General features: G+C 42.6%; 2 protein-coding genes and 1 long non-coding RNA gene across 7 annotated transcripts; 2 read left to right on the forward strand and 1 right to left on the reverse strand.

Moving 5' to 3' along the window:
- The first annotated feature begins 1,797 nt into the window (after window positions 1–1,797).
- On the forward strand, window positions 1,798–3,109 carry LOC4338280 (uncharacterized). The gene has a single exon (XM_015782779.3). The coding sequence runs from the start codon at window positions 1,868–1,870 to the stop codon at window positions 2,720–2,722; it is 855 nt and encodes a 284-aa protein (XP_015638265.1). The 5' UTR covers window positions 1,798–1,867; the 3' UTR covers window positions 2,723–3,109.
- An 868-nt stretch (window positions 3,110–3,977) lies between these two features.
- Window positions 3,978–8,276, reverse strand: LOC4338281 (peptide chain release factor 1, mitochondrial). 3 transcript variants are annotated; one of them, XM_015781833.3, is made up of 12 exons: window positions 7,914–8,276; window positions 7,045–7,363; window positions 6,787–6,887; window positions 6,556–6,650; window positions 6,288–6,471; window positions 6,141–6,189; window positions 5,971–6,049; window positions 5,741–5,815; window positions 5,574–5,651; window positions 5,305–5,463; window positions 4,615–4,710; window positions 3,978–4,538 (listed from the first exon to the last, which is right to left on the reverse strand). In XM_015781833.3, exons 4-12 carry the CDS (start codon window positions 6,589–6,591, stop codon window positions 4,350–4,352), a joined length of 945 nt encoding a protein of 314 aa, XP_015637319.1. In that variant the 5' UTR covers window positions 6,592–6,650; window positions 6,787–6,887; window positions 7,045–7,363; window positions 7,914–8,276; the 3' UTR covers window positions 3,978–4,349. The 3 variants fall into 3 exon arrangements, with proteins under 3 accessions (XP_015637319.1, XP_015637317.1, XP_015637318.1); XM_015781831.3 differs by having other exon boundaries at window positions 6,556–6,654; XM_015781832.3 differs by having other exon boundaries at window positions 6,556–6,658.
- Window positions 8,277–11,332: 3,056 nt separating this feature from the next.
- On the forward strand, window positions 11,333–14,426 carry LOC107278187 (uncharacterized). 3 transcript variants are annotated; one of them, XR_001545848.3, is made up of 3 exons: window positions 11,333–13,335; window positions 13,445–13,943; window positions 14,141–14,426. It is a non-coding gene; the product is annotated as an uncharacterized lncRNA (long non-coding RNA). The 3 variants fall into 3 exon arrangements; XR_001545852.3 differs by having other exon boundaries at window positions 11,333–12,308; window positions 12,418–13,943; XR_010741621.1 differs by having other exon boundaries at window positions 11,333–13,943.
- Window positions 14,427–20,716: the final 6,290 nt, after the last annotated feature.

Below are 20,716 nucleotides of genomic sequence, written 5' to 3' on the forward strand. Positions count from 1 at the left end.
AACTTAGCAGCAAAAGAAAATCATCTGTGCATATAAACAATAGCTCAGAGAGATGTATTTTCTAGACATGAGAAGACGAGTTCAATGGATCATCCAAATGTGTTTCAACAACAACAAATGAAGAAGGAAAAACAATATCACATATGAAGTGTTTAAAAAATCTCTAGTGAAAGACATCACAATCTCTATGCTTTCCTAATAAAGTACAAGAGTGATGAGAACACAACTAGTTCGGATATGACCATGACTAACTTATGTATTTATCAACCAAAGGTGCATATGTTCTATATTAGATTTACTTACTATATATTTGAGCAAACATTACTACACCATGAGTTTGGTATCTTCTTCTCGTTTGCAGAGCTAGTTGCGTGGATGAAGAAAAGGAGACCGAGCATAAAGAATGCATGGATGATCAAAGAAGTTGATTGGGGACTAAATCAAGACATTCTCCAAGTTAACTTCTACCTAGCCATGTCACGTTTGGTCCATCGAAGATAAGAGATAAAGTTCTACACATTTTGGATTCAGATTCGGGTCTCTTGACAGCATCAACTTCAAACGGACCTAGCTACTGATCTAGAAGAAATTTCAGGGCCCATGAGTACTTGTTGGAAATCCTATGTAGTCTACTTTCAGATGGTTTTGGTCCCACGTCACAGTTCCCACCGAGCTGTCGAGAATCTGCAAAACAAGCCACGTACATTATCTAGCCCGAATCTGATTAGGGTTTTGAGCCTTGTCATTGTGTCGTGGGCTTAGTCTAAGGGGGTGTGCACCATAGGGCAACCCTAGGACATCCCTAATCATATTTATTCAGTAGACGTCATCGTTTAGAGTTGGGTTTTGTTTAGATTATTTCTGACATTGACGTTTCACCACTAGATCGGTTTGTGGAACTCCAAATTCGAGTGCTTAATCATTCATATGCAAATTATGTTGCAATCTATCTTGTTCTTACTTGTGTTCTTCAATTCGCATGCAGGGATTAGCCTTCTCGGTGAGGTCAACCGGGCAGTGCACGATTGATAACTAGAGAAGACGTGGTGCTGTGATTGCATGGTTCAGGTCATGTTGATCAGAAGCTGGATCTTATGTGTCAAGTTTCCACCAAATCAAGAGTTATCAATACCTATCGGAAGATCGAGACGCAACATCCTCATCAGTTGGTATCAGAGCTAGCTGTGTCTTCATCAACAACCATGGGCCCCTACGTACTTTTGCTTCCACACAACAAGGAGATATAGTGCAAAAAGATTCTTGCAGGAGGATCAGACATCCACAAATTCAGCAGATAAAAACAAAAAAAATTTGCAGGCAACCGTATAGAAATTCTCAATAAATATTTTTTTATTTGCAAAATATTTTTCTTAAATAATTAATCCATAATAATTGTTTTTAGAAAATAATTAATATTTGATTTTATTTTGTTATATTCCAAAATATAATAACTTCTTGCACTCAGAATTTATTCTAATATATAACAACTTTTCCACCAATATTCTTTTTCAATCTAATTATAACCCTCCACCATTCACTTTTCCCACCTACATCCACTTCTCAACCAATCACAACATTTTTCTTATTTAATTATACTTACTTTGTTAACAACTATGTCTAAGAGGTAGTAAATATTATTTAAATTTCCAATTTTGAATTTTAGAATTGGATTATTCCGATTTTTTATCATGTTTAGAATCGAAATTTCATGGGTGTTACGCAGTTTCGCCATTTCCGCCTTGTACCATTTCGAAGAGGAGAAAATGGGAAAATTCCTCCTTTGAGCCGTTTGGTGGCAGCGTTTCCCCAGAGAAACCCTAATCCTCCCCGTCCTCTCTCCTCTCGCATCGAAGCCGCCACGGCGGCGATGACGCCTCCCTTCCGCCCGTCGCCCTCCGCCGGCTCCATCCCTCGTGGCTGCGGCGGCGACCGGTGCGCATCCGGCCGCGACGCCTGGCCCCTCCACCACGTCCGCCACGACGGCGTCTTCTGCCGCCTCTGCTCCTCCTGTGTCCTGCTCTATCACCCCGCCGCCTTCTGCTCCGCCTGCCTCCTCCTCTTCCCTCCCGCCTCCGCCTCCGCCTCCGCCTCCGCCGCCACCGCCGTCCAGGAGCCCCGCCTCGATCCCATCCTCTCCCCGCCGGGACCTACCGCCGCTTGCTCCAGCTGCGGCCTCTTCGTCGCGCACCACTCCTGTGTCCCAGACTCTGCCTCCTTCGTCTGCCCCTCGTGCGCCGCCGCCGCCGAGGGCAAGCCCTTCTCCTACACGCCCGCGGGGGGCGGCCGGCGCGCGCTGGACGAGCGCGCCGCGCGAGTCCTCCTCGTCGCCGCGCGGCTGGCCCACGATTCAGTCGCTCGCGCCGCCGCCGCGGCCCGAGAGGATGCGGAGCGCTGCGTCCGGGAAGCGGCCGTGGCGCGGAAGCGCTCCCGCGAGATGCTTGACGCGGCCTTCCGCGCGCTTGAGGCGGAGGCCAGAGAAGCCAAGAAGCCCGCTGCCGCACCGCCGCCCAAGAAGAAGATTCCGAAGAGCAGCGAGGCAAACAGAGACAAGCTGCTCAAGTTCAATGCCATGCAGCAGCCGGCGCTGGCATTCGCCGCGGCTGCAGCTGCTGCAGCCAGCTCAATGCCATTGTCAATACCATCATCCAGGGAGGACAAGAAGCCAGTGAAACAGGAGGTTCAAGGTGAGCCAACATTGAACAGCATCAAAATGGGGAGCTAATTGTTCTTCACAGTGAATGGTATGCAGTTCTTGCAGGTTCAGCTGACAGATCATTGAAAGATGATCATGCCCCACTGTTTGGGACCTTGCAATCTTAGATTTGGCATGTCTATTCTGTTTTTTTTCTTCTTCTTCTTCCATGCCATTATGCTTCTTGTGTAGCAAGTGATTCTATTCCCAGAAGCACAAGTTCAGGTGTACAGAGGCTTGCAATGTAATTGAAACCCCAATTTGGAGCCTCCTCTTCACCTTAAATTCCTAGTGTTGATATGTTAGACGTTGATCCTTTCATCAATTGTAGCATGTTTGTATCATGTATCATGTTCGTTAATTACTTATTTATAGTGACAGAATATGTTGCCATTGGATGAATATTGTGCAACTAAATTTGGTCTCACTTATAGCTTTAGTTTTTATCCTTCACAAGTGAACTAGATTGAGAATACATGTCACAATTTTTCTTTCTTTACAAACCTATTCGAATTGAAGCTTGATCTGTCCGCTTGTCAGTCTGTTCTTCCATTTTTCTCTCGTCTGGTATGGTTGTGGGTGAGTTAAGTTCATCCTGAGGCCGACGAGGTTGGAAAAAAAAATTTAACCATGTCTTTTCTTCACTGTACATAATTGGTTACCCAGAAGGCCAGAACACGGATGCATAGTCCATATTGACATCAGACCTTCCAGTCTTCTAAGACCTGGATTAGTTCCTAACTTTTTCTTCAAACCTCCAACTTTTCCATCACATCAAAACTTTCTTACACACACAAACTTCTAACCTGGTTTAGTTCCTAACTTTTTCTTCAAACCTCTAACTTTTCCATCACATCAAAACTTTCCTACACACACAAACTTTCAACTTTTCTATCACATTGTTCCAATTTCAACCAAACTTCCAATTTTGACTTGAACTAAACGCACCCTAAGATAACTAATGGATTTTCCCACTGTTTTGAACGAAGGGAAAATTTAGAAAGCAGTCTCGGATTTGATATGCACCAAATTGTTTCTGTTTCATAAATACAGCTGTAAACTACTACCTCCATCTCAGAATAATTGCGTTTATACCATTCAAATACAAAACATGTCTATATATTGATCAATTATCAAATGGTGGCACTCGTTTATCCTTTCCTTTCGTTGCTGCAATTTATAGGTCTCCAAGACAAATATAAACATGTATTAGCTTTCACAGCACCCGTCGTAAGGAATTCCTTAACCAAACCATCTTTACCTGGATGATGTAGACTATATATAGTTAACATAAGGATGTAGACTGTAGTTAACATAGTTCTCTGTCAAATTTGTAATCCCATTTATCTCTGTCAAAATTGTAATCCCATTTGACTGAACACCGATGTGGCAGCCACTCGTGATTCAGTTGCCCACAAATAACTTGCGGCGCGATAAAAAATATGAAGAAAAACTGTTTGGCTGCTACTGCTTTCAGAATAATGGGCGATACAGCTATGATCCTAAGCTACATGCTTATACATTGAGAATAAGGAAAACTTGAGAACTCAAGATTCTTGACGTTGTCTCTGCCGGTTCAGTGCGATGTATACATGGTTCCTTCTCTGTTTGGTCCCGATGTAGTTGATGCTAAAAGAAACCACAAAACCAGTATGACTTAAGAAGCAAATGAAGCGATTGCGTCCATTTCATAACGCAGGAGGAGCGCATCAATGAAGATATCCAAGCTCTCCCCCTCCATAACATCTTCTATGGAGTGGTGCGTGATCCCAACACGATGATCGGTAACACGCCCTTGTGGAAAGTTGTATGTTCGGATACGTTCGGACCTGTCACCGCTTCCAATCTACTAGCAAGTCAGAATTGGACAATCCCATACTCAGGGATTAATATTTGTGATGAGCAATTAGATAGTGAGGTACCTGCTCTGATCGAAGCTTTGACCGGTCCATATGGAGTCGATGCCTTTCAATTTCATATAGTCTTGCTCGGAGAACTTTGAGGGCTTTGGCCTTATTCTAAAAAGAGTTGCATATAACATTAATATAATAAGTAGATAAATGAACAATTCTACAAATGGATATGATTGATTTCCACTTGGTGCATCAAAAGTGAAGACAACAAATAAGTGTTAAGATAATGCTAAGATCAATAAAACTATTAAAGAATCAGAAAATAAATATGAGACTAAAAATATATAAATGAAGGGCATAACATAGGAACAGAAATACGAAAATGAGGTATCAAAGGCCCTGTTTGATTCAGCTTAGGATTATTATAATCTGGATTATTAGGAGTAAGTTGAAACAAAGAGATAGCTTATTACGATAGATTATTACAATCTATAAGCCAGATTACTACAATCTGGTAATCCACTCTAAAGGTGTTTTTTTTATTATTGGGTGGCTAACAACTAACAAACATCTAATAATCCAGAGAAACATACAGCTAACAACTTATTCTATGTCGGCTTATTATAATCCAGCTTAATGTGCCTCAATAATCTAGATTACAATAATCTTAAGCTGAAACAAACAGGACCTAAGCACTACTTGTTTCCTGATTTAAAGGAGAAAACTACAGCAAAGGAATGATTGTGTGTGTATGGCAACCTGATGCTGAGACCTCTCATCCTGTATCGCAACAACTGTTCCGGTTGGAACATGGGTTATTCTAACAGCGCTATCAGTCGTATTGACAGACTGACCTCCAGAACCACCTGATCTGTAGGTATCGATTCTCAAGTCTTCATTGCGCAATTGTACATCAACCTGCTCTCGAAGAAGCAACTTTTACTAACCATGCCATAAATTGCACAGATGATAAAAACTTTTGGAACAAACAAAACAAGACCGATCAAAATGCTATATCCAATTACAACCTCATCAGCTTGAGGAAGAATAGCAACAGATACAGCACTAGTGTGCACCCGTCCAGATTTCTCCGTTACTGGTACTCGCTGCCATCGGCAGGATCAAGTCAGATTAAAAGGCAAGTGGCTAAATGTGATGAATATAAATAGGGTAACTCATCATCAATTCACCATACCTGAACTCTATGGATGCCACTCTCAAACTTGAGTTTCCCGTATGCCCCAGGACCTGATATAGTCCCACTAGCTTCCTGCATTAAATTTGAAATAATAATAATGTCAAGTGCATGTTGACACTTAGGGAAGATCTTCCAAAACTAGACGGTGTAACATTTTTATTGCTGCAACAATAAAAGCTGTGTATATATTCACTCAAGATCTTTGGTATTGCCAACAAAGACTATACCTTGTATCCTTTTAATGCAGACTCCATGATATCAATAGCATCGAATTTCCAACCATTCTTTTGGGAGTACTTCTCGTACCTATAATATAGAAGACTCAAATTTATTAGTAACAGATTGAGCAGCACAGGTAAATGCTGTGGAGTAACACCAGTGAAGGGGCAAATCCTACATTTTAAATATGTCCATTGCAAACAAAGACGCCTCTTCTCCTCCAGTACCTGCATATCATCATCAATCACCAGTTGCCCAAATACATTGATTGACACCAAAAAGGACAAAATATGCATACGGACAGACATAGCAGGTTCTGCCTTACCTGCACGGACCTCCAATATGCAATCCCTCTCGTCAGCTTCATCTTTTGGAAGTAATGATCGAAACAGCTTGTGCTGCAGTTGTTTCTCCTCCTCCAGAGCCTGAAGGAGCTCCTGAGCTGCCATCTCGCGGAAGTCCTTCTCTTCAACAGAGTTTGTCATCAAGGATTTCAAACCCTCAATTTCCTGCAAATACTCAAATAGTTTGGCCTACTCCCAGTCTACCATACCATGGGATGTGAACATTACACAAATTCATGTGATCATTACCTCCTGTTTGGACCGCAGCTCCTCGATCATATCCATAGTACTCTCCAATTTGTGGAGCTCCTTGTTGGCCCTTGAGTATTCTTCAGGCGAGGCATCTGGCTGTCTTCATTAACGTCAAACTCAAATCAAGATTATTTTTACTTCCAACCTAAAATTTGAAAGCTCTACATGGCCACATGATAACAAGAACTGAACAGTGCTAGAAACAGAGGTTGCCCATCCAAAGATGACCTGGTTAATTTGCTCCTGGAGGTACGCACTCCTCTGCTCGATCAATTTCATTCTCTGCTCCATGACCCCCACCAGGTTCGCAGGAAGCTGCTGGTTCATCTCTGATGCGAAAAGAGGGGCAAACAAGGAGCACACTTGAATCAAATATTTCTTCTTTGCAGCAGCACAGTCATATTATCATAGATGAACCAGAAAGCAGAGAAAGAGTGGAGTAAGCAGAGATGGAGCAAGAAGATGTGACAGCAGACATTGGCTCACCATTGGTGGAGTATAGCCGAGGAGAAGGGCACTTCCATCCAATTGGAGGTGACGTGGATACAGCATGCGGAAAGTGGCAGAAACATCGGACCATGGTGAAAGCAGCAGCACCACATCGACGTAGGTGATGTTTCATCATGCTGGTGGAGTGAGGCAGGCTTGGAAATGGGAATCTATGGCTGGGGTTTGGTGGCCATCTTCTTCTCGCTTCTGAAAGAAGTTTGTGTAACCCAGTAGGACACCTTCGACGATGCTTATTTGAATGCTGTCTCAGATCGAGAGCATGTTATCACCACAGATCACGTAATTTGCTTCAGACCTAGCATCCATTATTCAACAAAATTCCTGAATTAAATTAAATAATAATGAATAACAGTTGAAGCATAACAACATAAACTTTCTGCATTGAATCTATTCAGACATTTCATCCTAAAGGATTTATTTCTTCTGACAGTACATATATTGCCCATAGAAGATACTAACAATACTGAATTAGTGATTCTACTAGCAAAAGAACAAGTTGATGATATGGAATAGGAGAGGTGAAGATGGACAGAACCTAAGAGCATCAAGTAGTGGCACAACCAGAGCCCAAACAGATACCAAGAGCAAATTCTACATGTCTTCATGCAGACAAATACAAACAAGGCTTAAATTTATCAAAAGTACACTGAAATAATTGGACGACCGAAAAAAAAAATAGGTGTGGCACATGAACTAGCGTGAGAATTAGAACAGAACAAGAAGGGAAAAAAAAGCAACATTATCCCATTATGTCTACATTAAACATAGCAACAAGCACTAGTCATAAGATCACAATTCATCATCCAGTTGCCAAAAGGGTAAATAGAAGAGAAACTCAAAAATACCACAACATTCCTAATCTCCTCTTCCTCTCCTCTATAGCTTGTTGCCTGCCTCTGCCTGCCTTCAGTCCCTGTTGGTGGCTGTCTCTGCCTTGCTCCCGGCGCTATTTAGCCAGTGCCGGTTGCTGCGCCGTGCTGCTGCCCCCGCGTCGCGCCGCCGCGCTGCTGCCCCGCCGACCCGCGCGTTCGCCGCTCTACGCCAGGGATTCCGCCCTGCCGCGCCCCTCCTCGCGCACGGCACGGAACGTCGCCAGGCCCACCACCAGCTCCACAGACCACAGGCAGCGCCGCCGCTCCCACTCGGCCGGCTGGATGGAATCGCAAGATTGGGGATTGGAGAACGGGAGAAAGGGGAAATTTGGGTCTAGGGTTTCCTAGTCAAAAGCCCCATTTACACAAAAAAAACAAGCCCAATGGGCCCAATAGCTTGGCCTGCTTCCATGCTTCGCTCCTCTCGCGCGGCCTCAACTTCTCTCGCGGCTGCGGCTCGCGCGCCGTCGTTTCTCTCGCGCCCGCACGCTCTCTCGTCAGCGCGGTGTCCTGCTCTCTGCCGGAGGGGGGAGGGGGGTTGTAGGCGGGAGGAACGAGGTATAGCGAGCGCCACACCTAGCCCTACCAAGCCCTCCGCCCTGAATTGGAGTAAAGTCATACGAAACATAAACAGTTTAACACTAACGAATAATATTGCAAAAATATCTAATGACATTCAGAATTGTGGTTCCATACCATAGAAATGCTCGCTTACATCAACATGACTAATCTCCAAGAAACTGTCTCGCTCAATAAATAAATGTGACCAACCAAATAACTATACTTTGCCGGCTAATTGTAAATCCTTGAACTCGTTGATTTCACATTTCAGCACGGTGGACCTAACGTGGTCGCCTGGGGTACAGTTGAACCTAAATTTTATTGGGAACAAACTAAACTGGTTATTGATACTAGGGTTAAGACAAAAGGCAAAGAGAAAAGCAGCTTCGAGATCCAGAAGAGAAGCTAGGGCTAGCGCAATCGAGAAAAAGTGTGGTGGAGAGAGAGATGAGAAAGAGTGGATGGATGCTCACCAGTGGCAGCGAGCGAGGATGCGGCGGAAGCAGCAGCGCCGGCAGCGCTGCTCCGCTCGTGGGATAGAGATCGAAGCGACGCAGGCGAGGCGTCGGCGGGCGAACTCGTCTAGGATCCTGGAGTCGAGGCCGAGGGGAGGAATAAGTTCACTTGGGTCCCTCTATTTGTCGGCTAGTCCGATTTTCGTCCCTTGACCGCAAAACCAGATACGACCCATCCCCAACTTACGATAACCGGGTAAACGAGATCCCTCGGCGGTTTTGATAGTGGTTTTGGCTGACGTGGTGCCTACGTGACTAATTTGACTCGGTATTCATCTGACGTGGCACTGACGTGGCAATTCGTGGCAATTCGATTAGGAAAAATAATAAAGCACGTGGGACCCACATGTTATTTCCACACATAAAATAATAAAAAATAGTGGGACCCACGTGGGCCCCATATGTCATACTCACCCCCTCATCTTCTTCCTCCTCCCTTTCCATCTCCCCTCTCTCCATCTCTCTCCCCTCCTCTCTCCAGCCTCCAGGTGCCACGGCTCACTAGGTCACGGGGAGGTCCGGCGGTGGCGGCCGGTGACGCGACAGCCGCAGCCGGCGGCGAGCTCCACCCCTCGGCGCAGCCGTGCAGCCGCGCGTGTTTCTGACCTCGCACGCGCGTGGCTGTCTGACGGCGTGGGCGGCACGGATGGATTCATGAATCTAATCCCGCGCCAGCACGTAACCCCCCCCCCAACGACGCGACGGCGAGTCGGCGACGGCCGGCGACGTCGCTCTCACGCCTCAGCTCACTGGGGTTTTGAGTTTTGACCACTGGAATGAACTTTGTTCCGATGCAGTTCTTGCTAATAATGCCTTTACCTACTCACCTCTCGTCAGTAACTGGTAATTGCTAACTGCTCACAGATCATCACTTAGTTGCGGATGGCCATCATTAATTCTTAGTGTAGCATTGTGTTTTTCGCAAGCCGCAATGCAACAGTGTATGAACTCGAAGCCTGTAAATTACTCCCATGCATGCATGGATCGCTTGTCGATCGACTAATTAATTAAAAGGTCTTGTGCTGCATCATCTAGATCATGGCTAGGCCGTAGTACATTGTGTAAGCACAGGACTTCTACAGTTTCTCTCATGCAGTCAGTAGCATTTACACGCGTACGTTAGTACGAGTACTCAATTGACGGTAGCTCGTATGATTCAGCCGATGAGTCAGATGGAATCGATCGCCTAATCTTGAGTTCTTGACCCCTCTTCGACACCGACGATCGATCGAGGCATCGAACTGACTCCTCACATGGCTAGCTAGCTTAATTGCGACGAAACTGAAATGATATTATTTGATGCTACTGCTAATTTTCTCTCTCGATGCAAATTAATGCTGGCAGTTGAAGATGTACTCTGTCTCGCCGGCGTGAGAGCGACGTCGCCGGCCGTCGCAGTCTCGCCGTCGTGTCGCGGGGGGCTACGTGCTGGCGCGGGATTAGATCCATGAATCCATCCGTGCCACCCACGCCGTCAGACAGCCACGCGCGCGGCTGTACAGCTGCGCCGAGAGGTGGAGCTCACCGCCGCCGGCGACTGTTGCGTCGCCGGCCGCCACCGCTAGACCTCCCTGTGAACCCGTGAGCCGTGGCGCCTGGAGGCTGGAGAGAGGAGAGGAGAGAGATGGAGAGAGGGGAGATGGAGAGGGAGGAAGAAGATGAGGGGGTGAGTATGACATGTGGGGCCCACGTGGGTCCCACTATTTATTATTATTATTTTATGTGTGAAAATGACATGTGGGTTCCATGGGCTTTATTATTTTTCTGGATCGAATTGCCACATAAGCACCACGTCAGTGCCACGTTAGATGAAGACTGAGTCAAATTAGCCACGTATGCGCCACGTCAGCCAAAACCGCTATCAAAACCGCCGAGGGACCTCGTTTGCCCGGTTTTCGTAAGTTGGGGGACGAGTCGTATCCGGTTTTGCGGTCAAGGGATGAAAATCGGACTGGGCGACAAATAGAGGGACCCAAAGTGAACTTATTCTCCGAGGGGATGACACTCGCGCTCCCGCACCGGCCCAAGGAATAGCACTGTCGCAGGCTTTTATGGGCTTCCCCTAGACGATCGAACAGTGGAGTAAGTTCACTTTGGGTCCCTACATATATCAACGAATCTGAAATTCGTGCCGGAATCGAAATCTAAATAAATGGCTCCACTCATCACTCATCACTCATTCTTTCATTTCTCACTCAACGGTCCAGATTATCTCATCTCAATCTAACGTCTCCCGCGTACCCATCGCCTTCCCTCACCCAGCAGCGCCCCCGAATCACGCGCACTTTCCTTCCTGTTCCGATCGCGAAATTCCTCCGCTCCCCTCCCCCGGCACCGCATCGCGGGCCATCGCTCCCCCACCTCTCGCTCCACCGTGCCTCCAACCCACGCCCCGCCCCCTCCACCTCTCGCTCCTCACGCCGCCTCCATCGCTGTCCAAAATCTAACGCTGCCAGTCCGCCGTCGCGCGCCACTCCGCCGCTCGTCGCCCTTCTCGCCGGTTTCACCGCCTCCGATCTGATTCTTTGAAACTCCACTGGCTCCTCGGCTTGCTTTCTTACAGGCATCAAGTCAGGTAAGCAACTAAGCATGAGCTTTCTTACAGGCATCAAGTCAGGTAAGCAACTAAGCATGAATTTTCTCCAAACATATAACTCAGCAGAATTGCTCCTTATCATATGAAACTACTCCATAATAACAACGAAATATTTAGGCTCTGAAACTAGCCAAAACAAAATTGTCAGGGTGGATAGATAATCTTGGTCAGCCTTTTATTGTAACTGAACCTCATTGTGTCTTTTTATACGCAAATGTATATGCAGGCATATATCAGGATCCTTCCTATTCTTTCGTGATGATTTGTTTTTTTAAAAAAAATCTTAAGGTTCATGATTGGGTAGGGTTAGCCCCTTTTAGTTCAACAAGTTCAGATTCTCAGCAAGGGCACAGTGTTTTTAGGAACAAACTCCTAAATCTAGCACAATATGATGTTTTCAAACAGCAGGAAACCAGTAAGTGCAGAAAAAGTATATGCATCTCTGGACGAAACGGACTCTATGATGGTTTTAAACATATACCATGTGATGTTGCAAACCACTGAAATCCCAGACTGACCTTGAACACTCAAGAATGACATCACCACCTCTTCCTCCATTACCACCTGCATATTTCACATAAGGAGGATCTGTTCTGGCTCCATTGTTTAAGAATCATGAAAAAGAAAATCCTGACTGACTGCCGAATTGGACCTAATAGCATGAATTAAAGCCATGACAGCATCCCTCTAAATCAGGTAACTATTCTCTCCCTAATCACTTTCCTACAAAATACTTTACACCTCATAGATCGATACTGTTTATTTCAATCTGTCATGATGTATGCCTGCACTTATCTCCACTCAGCCTACTGCAATGGATTACATCGTTGAAACCTTCCCACCAAATCTGTACTCATGAATGTATCCAGGTGGTCACTGATCTCCTCTCTTGTTAATTCCTTGAAGTCCCTACTCCCTATATAAATGTGCAGTTTTAATTCATGAAGTGTCTGAAAATTAACTATCTCGTTTTGTTAGTACATTGAATAAGCATAATTACAAAAGCTATTTGTATGAAATTACCGAGGCGGATGGATACCTTTGTTAAGTATATTTCTATGGAATGTCTTGATTTATGAATCTATGTAGTGTGGACCTCTCCTCTGTAAGCTATACTCAAGAAACCCAGTTTTACAGATATACTTGTTCAATCTGCATTTTAAGCCTTGAGTGATCTCTTAATTGACTTCAGTGACATGTTTGTCAACACAGGGATGAGCTAAATAGGTTTGTCTCAGATAAGCGATCTCCATCAGTTCTCAAATTAGATGGATGGCAGCGGCAATCTCAGTTTTCTTAATATGAGCTCTTCAATCCTTTGAACTCTTTGGCTATGAGATCATTCTTCCCTAACAAAATCAGGAACACAACCTGCTACTACAATTTTTTTTCAGTTTAATTGAATTACCATTGCAAGTTCATTGAGATATTAACTTCTTGCAGGTCATAAACTGTCCTAATGAATGAACTCACTGAGATCTACCCAACTAAGTAATGATTCAACCAATCTGATTAGTCTGAAGGATAGTCTGGTTTGTCCTGCTCAAATTTGAGTCCTAATGAATGAACTCACTGAGATTTACCCAACTAAGTAATGATTCAACCAATTTGATTAGTCTGAAGGATAGTCTGGTTCGTCCTGCTCAAATTTGAGAAGCTTGCACATATCCTCAACCCACTAATGCAATGAAGTTGTGTTTACCCTAGAGAGTTCTAATATCAGGTACTTTATATGCTGCTCATTTTTCACGAATTATGTTAGGGGGAGTCTTGTTAAAATTATATTCCTTTTGAGTTAAATCCTTTATCCATCTTTTTTCTTGTTTTATTAGGGGCCTATGCATGCTATGCTTGATTCTTGGTTCAAAAACAACAGATGCAGTTGTTGCATCTATTGTCCGTTCTTATGCATGCTTGGATTTGCTTGATTCTAAATGCTTCAAATCAGATGGCAGAGATGTTTTCAGTCACTAAGTTCCTGAACGGTATCTAAATTTACTTTGCTTGAACTCCAGATCTAGCATTACTGGTAATGGATGCAGGATAATCTGCAAGGACTCTAAGCTGGCTTCTCCTTGCCCTGTGCCCAGATTTCACCTCATAACCTTGTTCTTTGTTGTATTGATTTAAAAAGAATAAAGAAGACAATAACACTTGCTCTTCTGACTTATAGGTGGGGTTTAGGTGGCTACTTCAAAGTTGCCACTTCTTCAGCTCATGGACTGTGGCAAGAGCTATGTGCCAATTCGCAGGCTGAACAGAGATATCATACTTCGGCGAAATTTCTGGAGGGATTAAATTTGGTTTTTACCTATGTCGATAAAGCAGCAGGTTAACTATCATCTGTTATTTCGTAATTCTTTATCCAAATTTGTAATGAGATGTTGTGCATTTTTTTCATTATATTTATAATGAGACATGAATATACATTGGTATTTCATTGGTGTTTCGTCTCATATGTGGCATAGATATGTTCATGTTTATGATATGATGTATCATATTGCCTAACTATTCTTTATGCTCTGCAGTGAGCAAGCTACAAGTGCTAGCTGTTATTGTTTGTTTAATCATGAAAAAGAGGCTTTCTGAAACCAGATCGAGCAAGCCAAATGGGACTGCATCAGCGATATGACGAAAACTTTCCCCGTTTTGACATCAACTACCATCAATTGCATATTCTTTTGTATGTAGAGATTGCATTTTATTTTGGTTCATATCAGATATAATAGTGCCAAATCTGTCCTGTATGAAACATATATTTCATTTTTGGTAACACAAAAGTTGGACTGAATATACGACTGGTTCTTTTTAGTACTCTGTTTTGGTGCAAATAGCATTTGTGCAGTGACCAATTGTACTATCTTCTTGATTTTGCGATCATTCTCCGATTGTTTGCTGAGGCCATCAGTACTCTTATACATGGATGGTAGTTCAACTGAACAATTAGGAACTGCATCACTGGAAAAAAGAGGAATAGGCATCATGAGGCTTGTTTGAGTTCTCTTCTGTTCTCTGCAAAAAGTTATAACGCGTTAATTATATGGCGCCAAGCTTTTTCATGTTCCCAGGAGTTTGTATGGCACCAAACTGTTCACCTGAGCAAATGGTCCAATAATGAATATATGATATGATTTTTTTTGCTTTGTCATGGTACGTTGCTAACCTTCTGGTGCAGTTTTCTCATTAAAATATTTTGTGCAGTGAAGAAATGCATGTTTGTGTTGTAAGATGCTTTTAAATTTATTTTACAAATGGAATGTATGAACTATGAACACGTCAATAATAGTGTACTGTTAAGTATTGGTTATATTTTTTATTTTAAAAGTTCAGCGTGTTAAATGAGGTTTCAAAGATGCTTTGAAATTTATTGTGTTATATGAAATATGTTGCCGCAACAATCATAAGATATCAATATACGTGTCATCTAGGTGCACTTGGCTGATCAGCTGTTGGAGTTGTCCATATCCTCCGGGAAAATGTGTTAATGGGTTATGCGGGGTCGGGTACATTTAGACATGCGGAAGTTCTGATAGTAAATTTATGGAGAGATTTAAGATTGATCAGATGTATTTGTATGCAAATTGTGGATAAAGAATTGCCAGATATTCCCTTTTGGAGAAGAAATGAGACAGTTCATGTTATAATGTTATAATATTGGTGCATATACCTTTTGTGCAAACATTCAAATAATTTACCGTTTGTGCATATGCATAAGATGCAATTAATTAGTCCATCTAAATTTACTACTCCCTTATAAAAAATTAAAAGTTATATGATTTTTGAATTATTTTGTATTGGTGGCGTGCGTTTGACCATAATTTTATATTTCAACAAGTTCATAAAATACTATAAATTTGAGAATATGGAATTATTGTTTTAAGGCTAAATATGTGTTGATCCTTTAGCATTCGCATAAGAATATGGATATTTGTTTTTTTAGACATATATTTTGATTTGTATTATCAAAAACAGCCGTAGCGTTAGCACGGGCAGATTACTAGTAGGAGAAATAAGTAAAAGGGAGTGGGGAGAGAAGGAGGAAGAGACCCACGTAAATCCCACTCACCACATCAACCGAATCAATGTTGAGGAACCAAGGTTAATAATCGTGGTGGTAAGGCTCGCAAGGGGGCAGAGGGCCCGTCGGTGTTGGATCCGTATCGCTTGCGAGGGAGGAATCCCACCAGTGCTGGATCCTTGTTAGTTGACATTGTCGTTGCCCTCCCTTCACCCTCGTCATCGAGCTATCCGATGAGGCTTTGCCCAGATCTGACGGTCCCAAGGTTTATCGCTACCAAAACAACCATCCAAAGGGCTTTTCTCACTGTCGCCACCCATTTTCTCTTCGTCTTGTTTGCCAATTGGGTGCTGATACCCAACACTTCACGCGCAGCCAAAGCACGTGATATCAATCCACCCCCAGTCTTAAGTATATAAGTATGTATATATTTTATATGCATACGGATATATGTACAAAGTATATACTAGTAGCATGTCGGTGCTAACGCTACGGTGGCATTTAGTAATGTAAATTAAATATGTATATGTTTTGACAGCACAAAACAAAATATTTAATAGTAAAAGAGAATGATAGAGTGGGTTATTATATACTTATTACATAGGCACGTGTAAAATAACATCACAACCTTTACATATTCAAAACCATGTAATTTCTAACGTACAACTTCATAATCAGCGTCAATGAGTAGACAAAATCCAGACTATCCATCACCATCCAATGTCTGTTATCAAAAGTTTATGGTTTCTCTTATAAATCATAAAAAATAGTTATTCCAATAACCTGCCACCAAAAATATTTTTTCTTCTTTTTTATCCCATTTACATGACTCAGTCGCCGTTACCCATTCACATGACCTAATCACCGTTAAGAGGAGCAATACTGTTATTCTTTTTTTGCAAATCGGCATATCTATATATTTCTCTCTCCTATGGAGATACTTGCCAGCTTCAACAATCAACATAATGGTTGTGGTTGCCCTTCCATCGGTGATCGGTGCCAACACCTCCTTTAATTTGCTCCCCTCCTAGCTTCTCCTAAAATAACAATTTTGCAGATCAGAACCAATGTTGAAATTCATTCATCGGAACAAAAATGATGGAGGGTATATAACAATTAAAATACAGTAAATAGATATGCTTACCAACGCTTTGCTTCACAATTTTGCAAAGCGTCTAGACCACGAACAAAGCTTCTTTGGCAGCAAAAAAAAAAAATGATAAGCTAATAGAAACGAGATTGTCAAAGTCACAAACACAATTAGGCTGAGTAGTTTTCTTCATTTTCCCAACTCATATCTCTCGTTTTCCATACGGCACGCTTTTCAAACTGCTAAATTATATGTTTTTTTGCAAAAAAAAAATATGTACGAAAGTTGTTTCAAAGAATCATATTAATTCATTTTTTAGAAAAAGTTTAACTAATACGACTTAATTAATCGTGCGTTAATGCATCCTCTTGAACACAGGCTTAGTTATCTCATTGAACAGAAGACAGGGATACATCCTGAGGCACAAAGTTGTAGATTCACCGTATTACACAAATATTAGTTACATATTTGTGTATTACAGTTTATATATGCAAATATAAAGTTCTTATATGTACCTATACAATTTTTATATATGTATAAATTTATATACTTTTGACATATAATTGTTTTTTACATATATGCATACAAACTTTGTACGTATAAGTTTGTACGCATACGTACAAAATTTATATGCATACACAAAAAGTTTGTACACGTACGTATATGTACCGACATGTATTCCATATGAACCGTACCATACGGAATAGTGACCGTGCGGGAAGGTACACGCCTGGCCGCTAAGTAGTGATCTGGGTTCGCCATCATCACCTTGGCCCTTTTCCCTTCATGCCCGATCGTCGCCGTTGAGAGAAGGAGCTATTGGGAGGAGTCGGGGCGAGGACTAAGGAACTGTAATGAGAGGGAGGGGAGAGGGTGCAAAGGGTGTGGACTGTGGGGAGATGTAGGGACAGCCGGAGAAGCCCAGGACTATGGGAAGAGGAAAGAGATCGAGCACGAGGACTGCTTGGAGAGCAGTCCATCCAACCGTAGTACCTTTATGTTAATCCTTTTACATACAGCAATGACAAAAACGTAAGTAGGACATTATGTGAATGTGGGCTCACTCAATGTGTAGAGTGGATTAATATGAATTTGGAGCTTGGGGTGTTACAAATGTGAAAATTGATTTTTAGCAGGTTGTGCCATGTGACCGATGACCCTTGTTGCATTTTCATAGGTCTGTGCTTATTTAGGCAATCTGTAAAAATAAAAAGGGAGTATTCATCGTATCAAAACTTAATAAGAGCAGGTATAATATATAGTGATGCGAGTTATGACCTGTGAGCTATGAGCCTGTGACCGATGACCCTTGTTATATCATAGGTCTGTTTTTATTTAGGCCCTGTTTGGGCAGCGGAGGGGGGGGGGGGGCGCTTCTAAGGCCCCCTAGTTGCCTCGACTGCGCCATTCACCACACCGAGATAGTGAGAGGCGATGAGAGAGACAGGGCAACGATGCTATTGACGGTCGTTATAGATCAATTTCGACATCAATATATCCAGAATAAAGGAGAACCAGCTATGCTTGCAATATATATTTTATTAGAAATAATCTATCTCCACTTGTACATTGAATTTTATTTGAATATAGAGATCTATACATAAACAAAGGAGAATCGGCTGAAAATAACCAAGCATTCAATCGACGACCGCCGAGTAGCAGACTTATGGATAGATGGGCTTACAAAACCAATTTAACACCAGCAAATAAGCCCAACTACCATACCATGGAGAATAAAGCCCAACAAGGAGGATCCAGGCCAAAATTGGAGGCCGGATGGGCTAACCCAGGTTCGGCCGAACCCTAGCTGAGGCCAATCATACCGGCCTTCCACGTGGACATCCAGGATACCTCCGCAGTGACGGTTGCGGGGCATTTCCGATAATTACAACCACCACAACCGTCGTTAGCAACCTATTTAAGGAGGAGGCATCACTCATTCCCTCACAGACCCAAGAAGAAGAATCAAGAGCTCTCTCTAGTTTATTTACTTTGTTATAGTGCTAGTGGAGTAGAAATAGAATACTTTCTTAGTTCCTCAAATCTTCAGGAGATTTTAGGTATGGTTCTAGTAGTTCTTCCTTCTCTTGTAAGACTTGTCTTGTTAACGAAATATTTCTCTTTATATAGCTCCGGTCCTTTACTTCATTTATATTATCTGAGTACCGACTTTATGTTATACTTGTCTCGATATAATGATGTAGCTAGCTTACCAGAGATATGCAATGGTGTGGGTTTAAAGTTCATTTCGATGATTGCTCTATGTCTGCTGCAGCAATATGGAGTAGTATTTAGTAATGTAAGCATGGTACTTAGATTATTAGATATCATTAATTGGTATTATATGTTGCGGGACAGTAGAGGTGGGCCGTTGATGGTGATAGCTCAATACGGGTATTCCTCCACGTGGGTATATAGTATTAAGACAATTTCCCGGTGTGGGTACTCCTCCGTATTCATTACCGGTTGGATGGCCATGACAGGTTGACACAAGAAACTCGGCAATCAGGAGTGGTCTCTCGAAACACCAGGAGGGCATAGTTAGGGGTATTGGCTGCATTGTTGTATACTAACAAGTGTATATTAAAATGGCTACATACTAGAAGTAGTGAAATGATTCTATTCTTCTCCACTTAGCTTAGACTTTATTTTAATAAGAGTAATATGGTTACTTCTTCTGTGTGCAACATATTTCTACCCCTGAATATTGGTTTACCCGTACTTATACTTTGATCTATATAAGTGATATGAATTATTAGCATAGTACTCTCTTGTCATATCTTCCCTTGGATTAAATAAATACAATACATTGGAATACTTCCGGATGAAATGCTACAGCGATATATCCGTGCGCTTGCAGATTATATCTGTAACTATAAAATATATTGAGAATATTTCGACACTATTGCTGGGAATTATATTTATAGTAATGTCGTTAAGAAATACCAACAAGCATTTATAGCGTCATTGCCGAGGAAGATATTTGATTAAGAGTTCACTACATGCTAATAACTTTATATTCACCAATGTTTGTTCACTATCCTTTTGCGGGCTAACCTTGATTGTTTTTGCTTTCTTGAGAAAATAGGGTAGTGTATGACTAGTCTCAACTTGCCGAAAAACTTCCAAGACAATCCCGAAGCCTTCTTTAGAAGCGCCAAACCTTGTGCCTTAGCAGAAGACACTCTCGGCAGAAAGACCAGCCATCCTAGCGCCTCTAGTCTTCAAGAAAATGGCTGAGAAGACCCTCCGCGAGTTCACTGCTCCTTCTACTGACAACGTGCCCATTGGACCTCAAGTCAACGTGGGAGATGGTGACTTCGATCTGAAAACCAGCCTGATCACGATGGCGCAGGCTAGCCCATTCTGTGCAAGCCTAACGACGAAGCAAGTGCTCATCTGCAACAATTCCTTGAAATCTGTAGCCCTGTCACAGGGCTATCTCTTGTGGCGTCAAATGCCTCGTTTCTTGTCACGCCCGGAATTTCTATCCAAAATTCCAAACGCTTACATGTGTGTGAACCCTCGTCCAGGAATCAGCCGAGGCACACAATAACAAATTGATAATAGAGTACAAATATTACTCTAATTAATAAGCGAATAAAATGTCATTACAGAGGTAGATAGTTCCTCTCAATCAATAAAGATCTAAGCAGCGGAAAATAAATAAACGGCGCAGACGGCTCCACTCCACAGGCAGCTTGACCAAGGCTACACCTAATCCTCCACACCATCAGCCTCATTGTAGAACTCTTCCTCTGATGAATGATTGCAAGGTGAGTATATGACATACTCAGCAAGCCACGCAGCAAATATGCAAGTGCACAGGATAACAAAGGATGGCATAATAGGGTTGCATTTGCAAAAGCAGCATTTAGCAAACGTTTGAGAATTTGATAAAACAGTTAAGTAATTAAACAATATTAATCCAACGCTATACAACATACCCTGTTGTATAGGCCCAACCATTCTGAACAACCACCCCGGCTGCACAGT

The sequence above is a fragment of the Oryza sativa genome, chromosome 5, assembly GCF_034140825.1.
Source record: "Oryza sativa Japonica Group chromosome 5, ASM3414082v1".
Taxonomy (NCBI): domain Eukaryota; kingdom Viridiplantae; phylum Streptophyta; class Magnoliopsida; order Poales; family Poaceae; genus Oryza; species Oryza sativa.